This window comes from Stegostoma tigrinum, chromosome 34 (genome assembly GCF_030684315.1).
Source record: "Stegostoma tigrinum isolate sSteTig4 chromosome 34, sSteTig4.hap1, whole genome shotgun sequence".
Lineage (NCBI taxonomy): Eukaryota > Metazoa > Chordata > Chondrichthyes > Orectolobiformes > Stegostomatidae > Stegostoma > Stegostoma tigrinum.
The window spans coordinates 22,315,794-22,330,346 of record NC_081387.1 but is presented as its reverse complement, the minus strand read 5'-3'; the positions used below and the strand labels follow the sequence as shown (position 1 = coordinate 22,330,346).

The following is a 14,553-nucleotide window of genomic DNA, read 5'->3' as shown; positions in this document are numbered from 1 at the left end:
TTTTATCGGCTCGTGTGGCGATGTCGGTCTCTCTGGGCTGGTGAATGCAGTGATACAAGTAACTCCAGTCAGTGGGGGAGGGGCCGGTCAGTGAGCTGGGCCGTTGGGTATTTGTGTAAAGTCCCAATACAAAGACACAAGCGATGGTGCCCAGTTATCACATCAGGGCAGCATTGAGGCTTCCGAATCTGGTCTTGTCTCTTTGTTCAGGGATGCACAGGTTTCTGACATATTTATAACATTCACCGGCAGTTGTGAGCTGCATATAAATATCCTCCTGTGATTCACCTCTGTGAATCATCTACATCCCCAATAACTTTACCCCAACACCTTCTTCTGCTGTGAAATTTCTGTGACACATCATAGTTGGCCATCTTTTCTACATTGGCCTATTGCACTCAAAGCAATGAGCGAAATCACCCATTGGTCACTTGAGTGATGATGTGTATGTGACTTTGCTCTTTGTTCTTCTACCACAGCAGGCATCACAAACATGTTGTGAGAGGAGGAGGAATGTGCTTCCTGCCCTTTCTGTTAATCCCTTAGGGACCAGGCTTCAGGAAGGGCGATTGAGAAGTTACGGTGAAAAGTTTTGTTTTGTGTCCAACCCAGACAAATCAGTCCTTACAAAAGTACATCAGAGTAACAGAGCAGAATCCCGAATATAGTGTTACAGCTACAGGGCAGGTACAGAGAAAGGTCAACTCGAATGTATGAGAGGCCCAACTGTAAATCTGCAGGCAGCGGGAAGAAGCTGTACGTAAATCTGTTGGTATCTGTCTTCAAATATTGTGTAAACTTTGTCGAATGGAAGAAGGAGGAACAGAGTATATCTGGGGCAGGAGTAGTCTTAGATTATTTCAGCAGCTTTTCCAAGGTGATGCGAAGTGCAGACAGAGTCAGTGGAAGGAAGGCTGCTCTGTATCAGAGACTGGGCTGTGTTCACGATTCTCTGTAATTTCTTGCAGTCTTGAGAAGAGCAGATGCCATACCAACATGCATCCAGACAGGACTGTTTCTACAAGTGGGTTTTTTACACACAGTGACACTGCCGAAATCAGTGAGGGTCCTTGTAGATTAGACACTGAGCTGTGTGGACACAGGGCTGTCCGTGGTGTGACATATGGAGCTCCCCCAGGACAAGTAATGCTGTGTGAGTCAGAGTTTCCTGTCACTCTCAGAGATTACCTGGCTCACTGATAGAAATGTGCGAGAGAATCCCAATGTCCCGAGACTGAAGCTGGTCTATTAAAGATCGTAATGAATATTGTTACACTTTAATGTGATTGAAACATGTGATGTTGTTGTGCTGCTTTAATGCACCTCTTCAATTCTATTTATTTGTCACTCTGATAATCACCTGTCCTGAAATCTCTTCTTGTAACTCAGTGTCAAATGGCTTCTGGAAACACTTGGATAGCTGTTTGATTGCTTTAATGGTGCGAGTTTCAAGCAAGTTGTTGTCACAATCTGCTTTGGCTGACGGTGAGATGCTGTTAACCCTTGTGTTTCTTGCAGCCCCACGGACTTGCAAAGCATCTTCAATGGGCTCAGTGCTGTGTCAATGCTGCAGTGTGTTGTGTGCTGGGAGAGAGAGGGGAGAATCTCGATTGGTTCTTGGGCATTGCTGTCTGTTTATTGTCTCCTCACTGGAATTAGCGTTCCCACAATTTCTCATCCAGAATCGCTCGATCATTCCCCTCGGCTGCGAGCCAGGGCCTGATCAATAATCATTGTCTTCGATTTGACTTGTAGCCTTCACAGATAAAGAGGGTCAGAGAGCGGTCACGGACCTGAGCAATGTCTCAGTGTCTAAGGTCACAGCCGACTCCCTCAAACTCTCCTGGGAAATGGAGAAATCCTACGATTCCTTCCTCATCGAGTACCGCCCGGAGGGTTCGGAGGATGTGAGCGAGCTCCCGGTGACCGGTGACCATCGATCGGCTGTCATCACAGATCTGAGGCCTAGTACCACCTACAGGCTGTATGTGTACGGTCTGTCTGGTGACCAACGCAGCAGACCACTGACCACCTGGGCCAAGACTGCAGGTATTTCCCCTCAGCCTGAGGGAAACTTTGTTCTTATTGACCTTGTCTGGTGTTTCTCTGATGTTGTTAAACTGGTTTGGGATTGACCCCTGGCTGACGATTTAAATTATTCTCTTTTTGCATTCCCTGCACCCTCCCTCTCTCACCCACATGACACCCCCAACCCCCGGTCCAGCTCTGACGGACAAGGCCCTGGTCAAACCTGTTAAACTGGGCACTCTTTCCGTTTCCACGGTGACAGCTGACTCGGTGCGGGTCTCCTGGACGACAGAGTTGGCCTTTGGTTCCTTCCTGATTGAGTACAGAGTCGTGGGATCCCAGAGCGTGCAGAATGTGACGGTGATGACCCATCGCCGCTCCTACCTCCTCACAGGCCTGAGGCCTAGCACCAAATACACCGTCACGGTCTATGGGATTTCCAGAGGCCAGCGCACAGCACTGTCAACATCTGTCATAACCACAAGAGGTACCTATTGTTCAGCAAGTGACCATCAGAATTCCCAGTCACTTATCGCCATTTCTCATCTGGAGCTGCTGCTGAATGTCAGTGGAAAATATTTTCCTCATTTCAACTGGACACCACTTTGGGAAAATATTTGCATTGGCCACCCCTCATTTTATGCATTTCCAAGCTTTTACCACGTTTCTCTCTTCTGTGTTCCTTTTCGTGCTTCAATCTGTTTTATCGGCTCGTGTGGCAATATTGGTGTCTCTGGGCTGGTGAGTGCGGTGAAACAAGTAACTCCAGTCAGTGGGGGAGGGGCCGGGCAGTGAGCTGGGCCGTTGGGTATTTGTGTAAAGTCCCAACACAAAGACACAAGCGATGGTGCCCAGTTATCACATCAGGGCAGCATTGAGGCTTCCGAATCTGGTCTTGTCTCTTTGTTCAGGGATGCACAGGTTTCTGACATATTTATAACATTCACCGGCAGTTGTGAGCTGTGTATAAATATCCTCCTGTGATTCACCTCTGTGAATCATCTACATCCCCAATAACTTTCCCCCAACACCTTCTTCTGCTGTGAAATTTCTGTGACACATCATAGTTGGCCATCTTTTCTACATTGGCCTATTGCACTCAGAGCAATGAGCGAAATCGCCCGTTGGTCACTTGAGTGATGATGTTTATGTGACTTTGCTCTTTGTTCTTCTACCACAGCAGGCATCACAAACATGTTGTGAGAGGAGGAGGAATGTGCTTCCTGCCCTTTCTGTTAATCCCTCAGGGACCAGGCTTCAGTCAGGGCGATTGAGAAGTTACAGTGAAAAGTTTTGTTTTGTGTCCAACCCAGACAAAACAGTCCTTCCAAAAGTACATCAGAGTAACAGAGCAGAATCCGGAATATAGTGTTACAGCTACAGGGCAGGAACAGAGAAAGGTCAACTCGAATGTATGAGAGGCCCAAATGTAAGTCTGCAGGCAGCGGGAAGAAGCTGTTCTTAAATCTGTTGGTCTTTGTCTTGAAATATTGTGTAAACTTTGTCGAATGGAAGAAGGAGGAACAGAGTATATCTGGGGCAGGAGTACTCTTAGATTGTGTCGGCAGCATTTTCAAGGTGACGTGAAGTGCAGACAGAGTGAGTGGAGGGAAGGCTGCTCTGTGTCATGGGCTGTGTTCACAATTCTCTGTAATTTCGTACAGTTTGGGGAAGAGCAGATGCCATACCAACGTGCATCCAGACAGGACGGTTTCTATAAGTGGGTTTTTTGCACACAGTGACACTGCCGAATTCAGTGAGGGTCCTTGTAGCTTAGACCCTGAGCTGTGTGGACCCAGGGCTGTCCGTGGTGTGACATACGGAGCTCCCCCAGGACAAGTAATGCCGTGTGAGTCAGAGTTTCCTCTTACTCTCAGAGATTACCTGGCTCACTGATAGAAATGTGCGAGAGATTCCTAATGTCCTGAGACTGAAGCTGGTCTATTAAAGATCGTAATGAATATTGTTACACTTTAATGTGATTGAAACTTGTGATGTTGTTGTGCTGCTTTAAGGCACCTCTTCAATTCTATTTATTTGTCACTCTGATAATCACCTGTCCTGAAATCTCTTCTTGTAACTCAGTGTCAAATGGCTTCTGGAAACACTTGGATAGCTGTTTGATTGCTTTAATGGTGCGAGTTTCAAGCAAGTTGTTGTTGTCACAATCTGCTTTGGCTGACGGTGAGATGCCATTAACCCTTGTGTTTCTTGCAGCCCCACTGACTTGCAAAGCATCTTCAATGGGCTCAGTGCTGTGTCAATGCTGGAGTGTGTTGTGTGCTGGGAGAGAGAGGGGAGAATCTCGGAATGGTCCTGGGGCATTGCTGTCTGTTTATTGTCTCCTCACTGGAATTAGCGTTCCCACAATTTCTCATCCAGAATTGCTCGATCATTCCCCTCGGCTGCGAGCCAGGGCCTGATCAATAATCATTGTCTTCGATTTGACTTGTAGCCTCCACAGACAAAGAGGGTCAGAGAGCGGTCACGGACCTGAGCAATGTCTCAGTGTCTAAGGTCTCAGCCGACTCCCTCAAACTCTCCTGGGAAATGGAGAAATCCTACGATTCCTTCCTCATCCAGTACCGCCCGGAGGGTTCGGAGGATGTGAGCGAGCTCCCGGTGACCGGAGACCATCGATCAGCTGTCATCACAGGCCTGACGCCTAGTACCACCTACAGGCTGTATGTGTACGGTCTGTCTGGTGACCAACGCAGCAGACCACTGACCACCTGGGCCAAGACTGCAGGTATTTCCCCTCAGCCTGAGGGAAACTTTGTTCTTATTGACCTTGTCTGGTGTTTCTCTGATGTTGTTAAACTGGTTTGGGATTGACCGCTGGCTGACGATTTAAATTATTCTCTTTTTGCATTCCCTGCACCCTCCCTCTCTCACCCACATGATAACCCCAACCCCCGGTCCAGCTCTGACAGACAAGGCCCTGGTCAAACCTGTTAAACTGGGCCCTCTTTCCGTTTCCGCGGTGACAGCTGACTCGGCGCGCATCTCCTGGACGACAGAGTTGGCCTTTGGTTCCTTCCTGATTGAGTACAGAGTCGTGGGATCCCAGAGCGTGCAGAATGTGACGGTGATGGCCCATCGCCGCTCCTACCTCCTCACAGGCCTGAGGCCTAGCACCAAATACACCGTCACGGTCTATGGGATTTCCAGAGGCCAGCACACAGCACTGTCAACATCTGTCATAACCACAAGAGGTACCTATTGTTCAGCAAGTGACCATCAGAATTCCCAGTCACTTATCGCCATTTCTCATCTGGAGCCGCTGCTGAATGTCAGTGGAAAATATTTTCCTCATTTCAACTGGACACCACTTTGGGAAAATATTTGCATTGGTCACCCCTCATTTTATGCATTTTCAAGCTTTTACCATGTTTCTCTCTTCTGTGTTCCTTTTCGTGCTTCAATCTGTTTTATCGGCTCGTGTGGCGATGTCGGTCTCTCTGGGCTGGTGAGTGCAGTGAAACAAGTAACTCCAGTCAGTGGGGGAGGGGCCGGGCAGTGAGCTTGGCCGTTGGGTATTTGTGTAAAGTCCCAACACAAAGACACAAGCGATGGTGCCCAGTTATCACATCAGGGCAGCATTGAGGCTTCCGAATCTGGTCTTGTCTCTTTGTTCAGGGATGCACAGGTTTCTGACATATTTATAACATTCACCGGCAGTTGTGAGCTGCATATAAATATCCTCCTGTGATTCACCTCTGTGAATCATCTACATCCCTTGTGACTTTACCCCAACACCTTCTTCTGCTGTAAAATTTCTGTGACACATCATAGTTGGCCATCTTTTCTACATTGGCCTATTGCACTCAGAGCAATGAGCGAAATCACCCATTGGTCACTTGAGTGATGATGTGTATGTGACTTTGCTCTTTGTTCTTCTACCACAGCAGGCATCACAAACATGTTGTGAGAGGAGGAGGAATGTGCTTCCTGTCCTTTCTGTTAATCCCTTAGGGACCAGGCTTCAGGAAGGGCGATTGACAAGTTACAGTGAAAAGTTTTGTTTTGAGTCCTACCCAGACAAATCAGTCCTTACAAAAGTACATCAGAGTAACAGAGCAGAATCCGGAATATAGTGTTACAGCTACAGGGCAGGTACAGAGAAAGGTCAACTCGAATGTATGAGAGGCCCAACTGTAAGTCTGCAGGCAGCGGGAAGAAGCTGTTCTTAAATCTGTTGGTCTTTGTCTTGAAATATTGTGTAAACTTTGTCGAATGGAAGAAGGAGGAACAGAGTATATCTGGGGCGGGAGTACTCTTAGATTGTGTCAGCAGCTTTTCCAAGGTGACGTGAAGTGCAGACAGAGTGAGTGGAGGGAAGGCTGCTCTGTATCATGGGCTGTGTTCACAATTCTCTGTAATTTCGTACAGTTTTGGGAAGAGCAGATGCCATACCAACGTGCATCCAGACAGGACGGTTTCTATAAGTGGGTTTTTTGCACACAGTGACACTGCCGAATTCAGTGAGGGTCCTTGTAGCTTGTACCCTGAGCTGTGTGGACCCAGGGCTGTCCGTGGTGTGACATACGGAGCTCCCCCAGGACAAGTAATGCCGTGTGAGTCAGAGTTTCCTCTTACTCTCAGAGATTACCTGGCTCACTGATAGAAATGTGCGAGAGAATCCCAATGTCCTGAGACTGAAGCTGGTCTATTAAAGATCGTAATGAATATTGTTCCACTTTAATGTGATTGAAACATGTGATGTTGTTGTGCTGCTTTAAGGCACCTCTTCAATTCTATTTATTTGTCACTCTGATAATCACCTGTCCTGAAATCTCTTCTTGTAACTCAGTGTCAAATGGCTTCTGGAAACACTTGGATAGCTGTTTGATTGCTTTAATGGTGCGAGTTTCAAGCAAGTTGTTGTTGTCACAATCTGCTTTGGCTGACGGTGAGATGCCATTAACCCTTGTGTTTCTTGCAGCCCCATGGACTTGCAAAGCATCTTCAATGGGCTCAGTGCTGTGTCAATGCTGGAGTGTGTTGTGTGCTGGGAGAGAGAGGGGAGAACCTCGGAATGGTCCTGGGGCATTGCTGTCTGTTTATTGTCTCCTCGCTGGAATTAGCGTTCCCACAATTTCTCATCCAGAGTCGCTCGATCATTCCCCTCGGCTGCGAGCCAGGGCCTGATCAATAATCATTGTCTTCGATTTAAATTGTAGCCTCCACAGACAAAGAGGGTCAGAGAGCGGTCACGGACCTGAGCAATGTCTCAGTGTCTAAGGTCACAGCCGACTCCCTCAAGCTCTCCTGGGAAATGGAGAAATCCTACGATTCGTTCCTCATCGAGTACCGCCCGGAGGGTTCGGAGGATGTGAGCGAGCTCCCGGTGACCGGAGACCATCGATCAGCTGTCATCACAGGCCTGACGCCTAGTACCACCTACAGGCTGTATGTGTACGGTCTGTCTGGTGACCAACGCAGCAGACCACTGACCACCTGGGCCAAGACTGCAGGTATTTCCCCTCAGCCTGAGGGAAACTTTGTTCTTATTGACCTTGTCTGGTGTTTCTCTGATGTTGTTAAACTGGTTTGGGATTGACCGCTGGCTGATGATTTAAATTATTCTCTTTTTGCATTCCCTGCACCCTCCCTCTCTCACCCACATGATAACCCCAACCCCCGGTCCAGCTCTGACAGACAAGGCCCTGGTCAAACCTGTTAAACTGGGCCCTCTTTCCGTTTCCACCGTGACAGCTGACTCGGTGCGGGTCTCCTGGACGACAGAGTTGGCCTTTGGTTCCTTCCTGATTGAGTACAGAGTCGTGGGATCCCAGAGCGTGCAGAATGTGACGGTGATGACCCATCGCCGCTCCTACCTCCTCACAGGCCTGAGGCCTAGCACCAAATACACCGTCACGGTCTATGGGATTTCCAGAGGCCAGCACACAGCACTGTCAACATCTGTCATAACCACAAGAGGTACCTATTGTTCAGCAAGTGACCATCAGAATTCCCAGTCACTTATCGCCATTTCTCATCTGGAGCTGCTGCTGAATGTCAGTGGAAAATATTTTCCTCATTTCAACTGGACACCACTTTGGGAAAATATTTGCATTGGTCACCCCTCATTTTATGCATTTTCAAGCTTTTACCATGTTTTTCTCTTCTGTGTTCCTTTTCGTGCTTCAATCTGTTTTATCTGCTCGTGTGGCAATGTTGGTGTCTCTGGGCTGGTGAGTGCGATGAAACAAGTAACTCCAGTCAGTGGTGGAGGGGCCGGGCAGTGAGGTGGGCCATTGGGTATTTGTGTAAAGTCCCAACACAAAGACACAAGCGATGGTGCCCAGTTATCACATCAGGGCAGCATTGAGGCTTCCGAATCTGGTCTTGTCTCTTTGTTCAGGGATGTACAGGTTTCTGACATATTTGTAACATTGACCCACAGTTGTGAGCTGTGTATAAATATCCTGCTGTGATTCACCTCTGTGAATCATCTACATCCGCAATAACTTTCCCCCAACACCCTTGCACTCTTTCGTCTGCTGTGAAACCTCTGTGACTCATCATCGTTGGCCATCTTTTCTACATTGGCCTATTGCACTCAAAGCAATGAGCGAAATCACCCATTGGTCACTTGAGTGATGATGTGTATGTGACTTTGCTCTTTGTTCTTCTACCACAGCAGGCATCACAAACATGTTGTGAGAGGAGGAGGAATGTGCTTCCTGCCCTTTCTGTTAATCCCTTAGGGACCAGGCTTCAGTCAGGGCGATTGAGAAGTTACAGTGAAAAGTTTTGTTTTGTGTCCAACCCAGACAAATCAGTCCTTACAAAAGTACATCAGAGTAACGGAGCAGAATCCGGAATATAGTGTTACAGCTACAGGGCAGGTACAGAGAAAGGTCAACTCGAATGTATGAGAGGCCCAACTGTAAGTCTGCAGGCAGCAGGAAGAAGCTGTTCTTAAATCTGTTGGTCTTTGTCTTGAAATATTGTGTAAACTTTGTCGAATGGAAGAAGGAGAAACAGAGTATATCTGGGGCAGGAGTACTCTTGGATTGTGTCGGCAGCTTTTCCAAGGTGACGCGAAGTGGAGACAGAGTCAGTGGAAGGAAGGCTGCTCTGTATCATGGGCTGTGTTCACGATTCTCTGTAATTTCGTACAGTTTGGGGAAGAGCAGATGCCATACCAACGTGCATCCAGACAGGACGGTTTCTATAAGTGGGTTTTTTACACACAGTGACACTGCCGAAATCAGTGAGGGTCCTTGTAGCTTGTACCCTGAGCTGTGTGGACACAGGGCTGTCCGTGGTGTGACATACGGAGCTCCCCCAGGACAAGTAATGCTGTGTGAGTCAGAGTTCCCTGTCACTCTCAGAGATTACCTGGCTCACTGATAGAAATGTGCGAGAGAATCCCAACTGAAGCTGGTCTATTAAAGATCGTAATGAATATTGTTCCACTTTAGTGTGATTGAAACTTGTGATGTTGTTATGCTGCTTTAATGCACCTCTTCAATTCTATTTATTTGTCACTCTGATAATCACCTGCCCTGAAATCTCTTCTTGTAACTCAGTGTCAAATGGCTTCTGGAAACAGTTGGATAGCTGTTTGATTGCTTTAATGGTGCAAGTTTCAAGCAAGTTGTTGTTGTCACAATCTGCTTTGGCTGACGGTGAGATGCCATTAACCCTTGTGTTTCTTGCAGCCCCACGGACTTGCAAAGCATCTTCAATGGGCTCAGTGCTGTTTCAATGCTGGAGTGTGTTGTGTGCTGGGAGAGAGAGGGGAGAACCTCGGAATGGTCCTGGGGCATTGCTGTCTGTTTATTGACTCCTCACTGGGATTGGCGTTCCCACAATTTCTTGTCCAGAATCACTCGATTATTCCCCTCGGCTGCGAGCCAGGGCCTGATCAATAATCATTGTCTTCGATTTGACTTGTAGCCTCCACAGATAAAGAGGGTCAGAGAGCGGTCACGGACCTGAGCAATGTCTCAGTGTCTAAGGTCTCAGCGGACTCCCTCAAACTCTCCTGGGAAATGGAGAAATCCTACGATTCCTTCCTCATCGAGTACCGCCCGGAGGGGTCGGAAGATGTGAGCGAGCTCCCGGTGACCGGAGACCATCGATCAGCTGTCATCACAGGCCTGAGGCCTAGTACCACCTACAGGCTGTATGTCTCCGGTCTGTCTGGTGACCAACGCAGCAGACCACTGACCACCTGGGCCAAGACTGCAGGTATTTCCCCTCAGCCTGAGGGAAACTTTGTTCTTATTGACCTTGTCTGGTGTTTCTCTGATGTTGTTAAACTGGTTTGGGATTGACCCCTGGCTGACGATTTAAATTATTCTCTTTTTGCATTCCCTGCACCCTCCCTCTCTCACCCACATGATACCCCCAACCCCCGGTCCAGCTCTGACAGACAAGGCCCTGGTCAAACCTGTTAAACTGGGCACTCTTTCCATATCCGCGGTGACAGCTGACTCGGCGCGCATCTCCTGGACGACAGAGTTGGCCTTTGGTTCCTTCCTGATTGAGTACAGAGTCGTGGGATCCCAGAGCGTGCAGAATGTGACGGTGATGGCCCATCGCCGCTCCTACCTCCTCACAGGCCTGAGGCCTAGCACCAAATACACCATCACCGTCTATGGGATTTCCAGAGGCCAGCGCACAGCACTGTCAACATCTGTCATAACCACAAGAGGTACCTATTGTTCAGCAAGTGACCATCAGAATTCCCAGTCACTTATCGCCATTTCTCATCTGGAGCTGCTGCTGAATGTCAGTGGAAAATATTTTCCTCATTTCAACTGGACACCACTTTGGGAAAATATTTTCCTTGGCCACCCCTCATTTTATGCATTTCCAAGCTTTTACCATGTTTTTCTCTTCTGTGTTCCTTTTCGTGCTTCAATCTGTTTTATCGGCTCCTGTGGCGATGTCGGTCTCTCTGGGCTGGTGAGTGCAGTGATACAAGTAACTCCAGTCAGTGGGGGAGGGGCCGGTCAGTGAGCTGGGCCGTTGGGTATTTGTGTAAAGTCCCAACACAAAGACACAAGCGATGGTGCCCAGTTATCACATCAGGGCAGCATTGAGGCTTCCGAATCTGGTCTTGTCTCTTTGTTCAGGGATGCACAGGTTTCTGACATATTTATAACATTCACCGGCAGTTGTGAGCTGCATATAAATATCCTCCTGTGATTCACCTCTGTGAATCATCTACATCCCCTATGACTTTACCCCAACACCTTCTTCTGCTGTAAAATTTCTGTGACACATCATGGTTGGCCATCTTTTCTACATTGGCCTATTGCACTCAGAGCAATGAGCGAAATCACCCGTTGGTCACTTGAGTGATGATGTGTATGTGACTTTGCTCTTTGTTCTTCTACCACAGCAGGCATCACAAACATGTTCTGAGAGGAGGAGGAATGTGCTTCCTGTCCTTTCTCTTAATCACTCAGGAACCAGTCTTCAGGAAGGGCGATTGAGAAGTTACAGTGAAAAGTTTTGTTTTGGGTCCTACCCAGACAAATCAGTCCTTACAAAAGTACATCAGAGTAACAGAGCAGAATCCGGAATATAGTGTAACAGCTACAGGGCAGGTACAGAGAAGGATCAACTCGAATGTATGAGAGGCCCAAATGTAAGTCTGCAGGCAGCGGGAAGAAGCTGGTCTTAAATCTGTTGGTCTTTGTCTTGAAATATTGTGTAAACTTTGTCGAATGGAAGAAGGAGGAACAGAGTATATCTGGGGCGGGAGTACTCTTAGATTGTGTCGGCAGCTTTTCCAAGGTGACGTGAAGTGCAGACAGAGTGAGTGGAGGGAAGGCTGCTCTGTATCATGGGCTGTGTTCACAATTCTCTGTAATTTCGTACAGTTTGGGGAAGAGCAGATGCCATACCAACGTGCATCCAGACAGGACGGTTTCTATAAGTGGGTTTTTTACACACAGTGACACTGCCGAAATCAGTGAGGGTCCTTGTAGCTTCGACCCTGAGCTGTGTGGACACAGGGCTGTCCGTGATGTGACATACGGAGCTCCCCCAGGACAAGTAATGCTGTGTGAGTCAGAGTTTCCTGTCACTCTCAGAGATTACCTGGCTCACTGATAGAAATGTGCGAGAGATTCCTAATGTCCTGAGACTGAAGCTGGTCTATTAAAGATCGTAATGAATATTGTTACACTTTAATGTGATTGAAACTTGTGATGTTGTTGTGCTGCTTTAAGGCACCTCTTCAATTCTATTTATTTGTCACTCTGATAATCACCTGTCCTGAAATCTCTTCTTGTAACTCAGTGTCAAATGGCTTCTGGAAACACTTGGATAGCTGTTTGATTGCTTTAATGGTGCGAGTTTCAAGCAAGTTGTTGTTGTCACAATCTGCTTTGGCTGACGGTGAGATGCCATTAACCCTTGTGTTTCTTGCAGCCCCACTGACTTGCAAAGCATCTTCAATGGGCTCAGTGCTGTGTCAATGCTGGAGTGTGTTGTGTGCTGGGAGAGAGAGGGGAGAACCTCGGAATGGTTCTGGGGCATTGCTGTCTGTTTATTGTCTCCTCACTGGGATTGGCGTTCCCACAATTTCTCATCCAGAATCACTCCATCATTCCCCTCGGCTGCGAGCCAGGGCCTGATCAATAATCATTGTCTTCGATTTAAATTGTAGCCTCCACAGACAAAGAGGGTCAGAGAGCGGTCACGGACCTGAGCAATGTCTCAGTGTCTAAGGTCACAGCGGACTCCCTCAAACTCTCCTGGGAAACGGAGAAATCCTACGATTCCTTCCTCATCGAGTACCGTCCGGAGGGGTCGGAAGATGTGAGCGAGCTCCCGGTGACCGGAGACCATCGATCAGCTGTCATCACAGGCCTGACGCCTAGTACCACCTACAGGCTGCATGTCTACGGTCTGTCTGGTGACCAACGCAGCAGACCACTGACCACCTGGGCCAAGACTGCAGGTATTTCCCCTCAGCCTGAGGGAAACTTTGTTCTTATTGACCTTGTCTGGTGTTTCTCTGATGTTGTTAAACTGGTTTGGGATTGACCCCTGGCTGACGATTTAAATTATTCTCTTTTTGCATTCCCTGCACCCTCCCTCTCTCACCCACATGATACCCCCAACCCCCGGTCCATCTCTGACAGACAAGGCCCTGGTCAAACCTGTTAAACTGGGCACTCTTTCCGTTTCCACGGTGACAGCTGACTCGGTGCGGGTCTCCTGGACGACAGAGTTGGCCTTTGGTTCCTTCCTGATTGAGTACAGAGTCGTGGGATCCCAGAGCGTGCAGAATGTGACGGTGATGGCCCATCGCCGCTCCTACCTCCTCACAGGCCTGAGGCCTAGCACCAAATACACCGTCACGGTCTATGGGATTTCCAGAGGCCAGCGCACAGCACTGTCAACATCTGTCATAACCACAAGAGGTACCTATTGTTCAGCAAGTGACCATCAGAATTCCCAGTCACTTATCGCCATTTCTCATCTGGAGCCGCTGCTGAATGTCAGTGGAAAATATTTTCCTCATTTCAACTGGACACCACTTTGGGAAAATATTTGCATTGGTCACCCCTCATTTTATGCATTTTCAAGCTTTTACCATGTTTTTCTCTTCTGTGTTCCTTTTCGTGCTTCAATCTGTTTTATCGGCTCCTGTGGCAATGTCGGTGTCTCTGGGCTGGTGAGTGCAGTGAAACAAGTAACTCCAGTCAGTGGTGGAGGGGCCGGGCAGTGAGGTGGGCCATTGGGTATTTGTGTGAAGTCCCAACACAAAGACACAAGCGATGGTGCCCAGTTATCACATCAGGGCAGCATTGAGGCTTCCGAATCTGGTCTTGTCTGTTTGTTCAGGGATGTACAGGTTTCTGACATATTTGTAACATTGACCCACAGTTGTGAGCTGTGTATAAATATCCTGCTGTGATTCATCTACATCCCCAATAACTTTCCCCCAACACCCTTGCACTCTTTCGTCTGCTGTGAAACCTCTGTGACTCATCATAGTTGGCCATCTTTTCTCCATTGGCCTATTGCACTCAAAGCAATGAGCGAAATCACCCGTTGGTCACTTGAGTGATGATATGTATGTGACTTTACTCTTTGTTCTTCTACCACAGCAGGCATCACAAACATGTTCTGAGAAGAGGAGGAATGTGCTTCCTGCCCTTTCTGTTAATCACTCAGGAACCAGGCTTCAGTAAGGGCGATTGAGAAGTTACAGTGAAAAGTTTTGTTTTGTGTCCAACCCAGACAAATCAGTCCTTACAAAAGTACATCAGAGTAATAGAGCAGAATCCGGAATATAGTGTTACAGCTACAGGGCAGGTACACAGAAAGGTCAACTCGAATGTATGAGAGGCCCAAATGTAAGTCTGCAGGCAGCAGGAAGAAGCTGGTCTTAAATCTGTTGGTCTTTGTCTTGAAATATTGTGTAAACTTTGTCGAATGGAAGAAGGAGGAACAGAGTATATCTGGGGCAGGAGTACTCTTAGATTGTCTCGGCAGCATTTCCAAGGTGACGTGAAGTGCAGACAGAGTGAGTGGAGGGAAGGC

The 14,553-nt window shown here is 48.0% G+C and overlaps 1 protein-coding gene across 17 annotated transcripts in view; it reads left to right on the top strand.

The window, feature by feature from the left end:
- The window catches only part of LOC125446327 (tenascin-X-like), a 167,297-nt gene that overhangs the window by 116,958 nt on the left and 35,786 nt on the right, over positions 1-14,553 (top strand). For 14 of the 17 annotated variants that reach the window (XM_059639465.1, XM_059639457.1, XM_059639462.1 and 11 more), the window contains 10 exons: positions 1,756-2,049; positions 2,225-2,515; positions 4,484-4,777; positions 4,953-5,243; positions 7,212-7,505; positions 7,681-7,971; positions 9,940-10,233; positions 10,409-10,699; positions 12,668-12,961; positions 13,146-13,427. In XM_059639465.1, coding sequence (XP_059495448.1) covers positions 1,756-2,049; positions 2,225-2,515; positions 4,484-4,777; positions 4,953-5,243; positions 7,212-7,505; positions 7,681-7,971; positions 9,940-10,233; positions 10,409-10,699; positions 12,668-12,961; positions 13,146-13,427 — 2,916 coding nt within the window. The remainder of the gene's footprint in view (positions 1-1,755; positions 2,050-2,224; positions 2,516-4,483; positions 4,778-4,952; positions 5,244-7,211; positions 7,506-7,680; positions 7,972-9,939; positions 10,234-10,408; positions 10,700-12,667; positions 12,962-13,145; positions 13,428-14,553) is intronic. The other 3 variants (XM_059639466.1, XM_059639469.1, XM_059639472.1) reach the window with 3 other exon arrangements.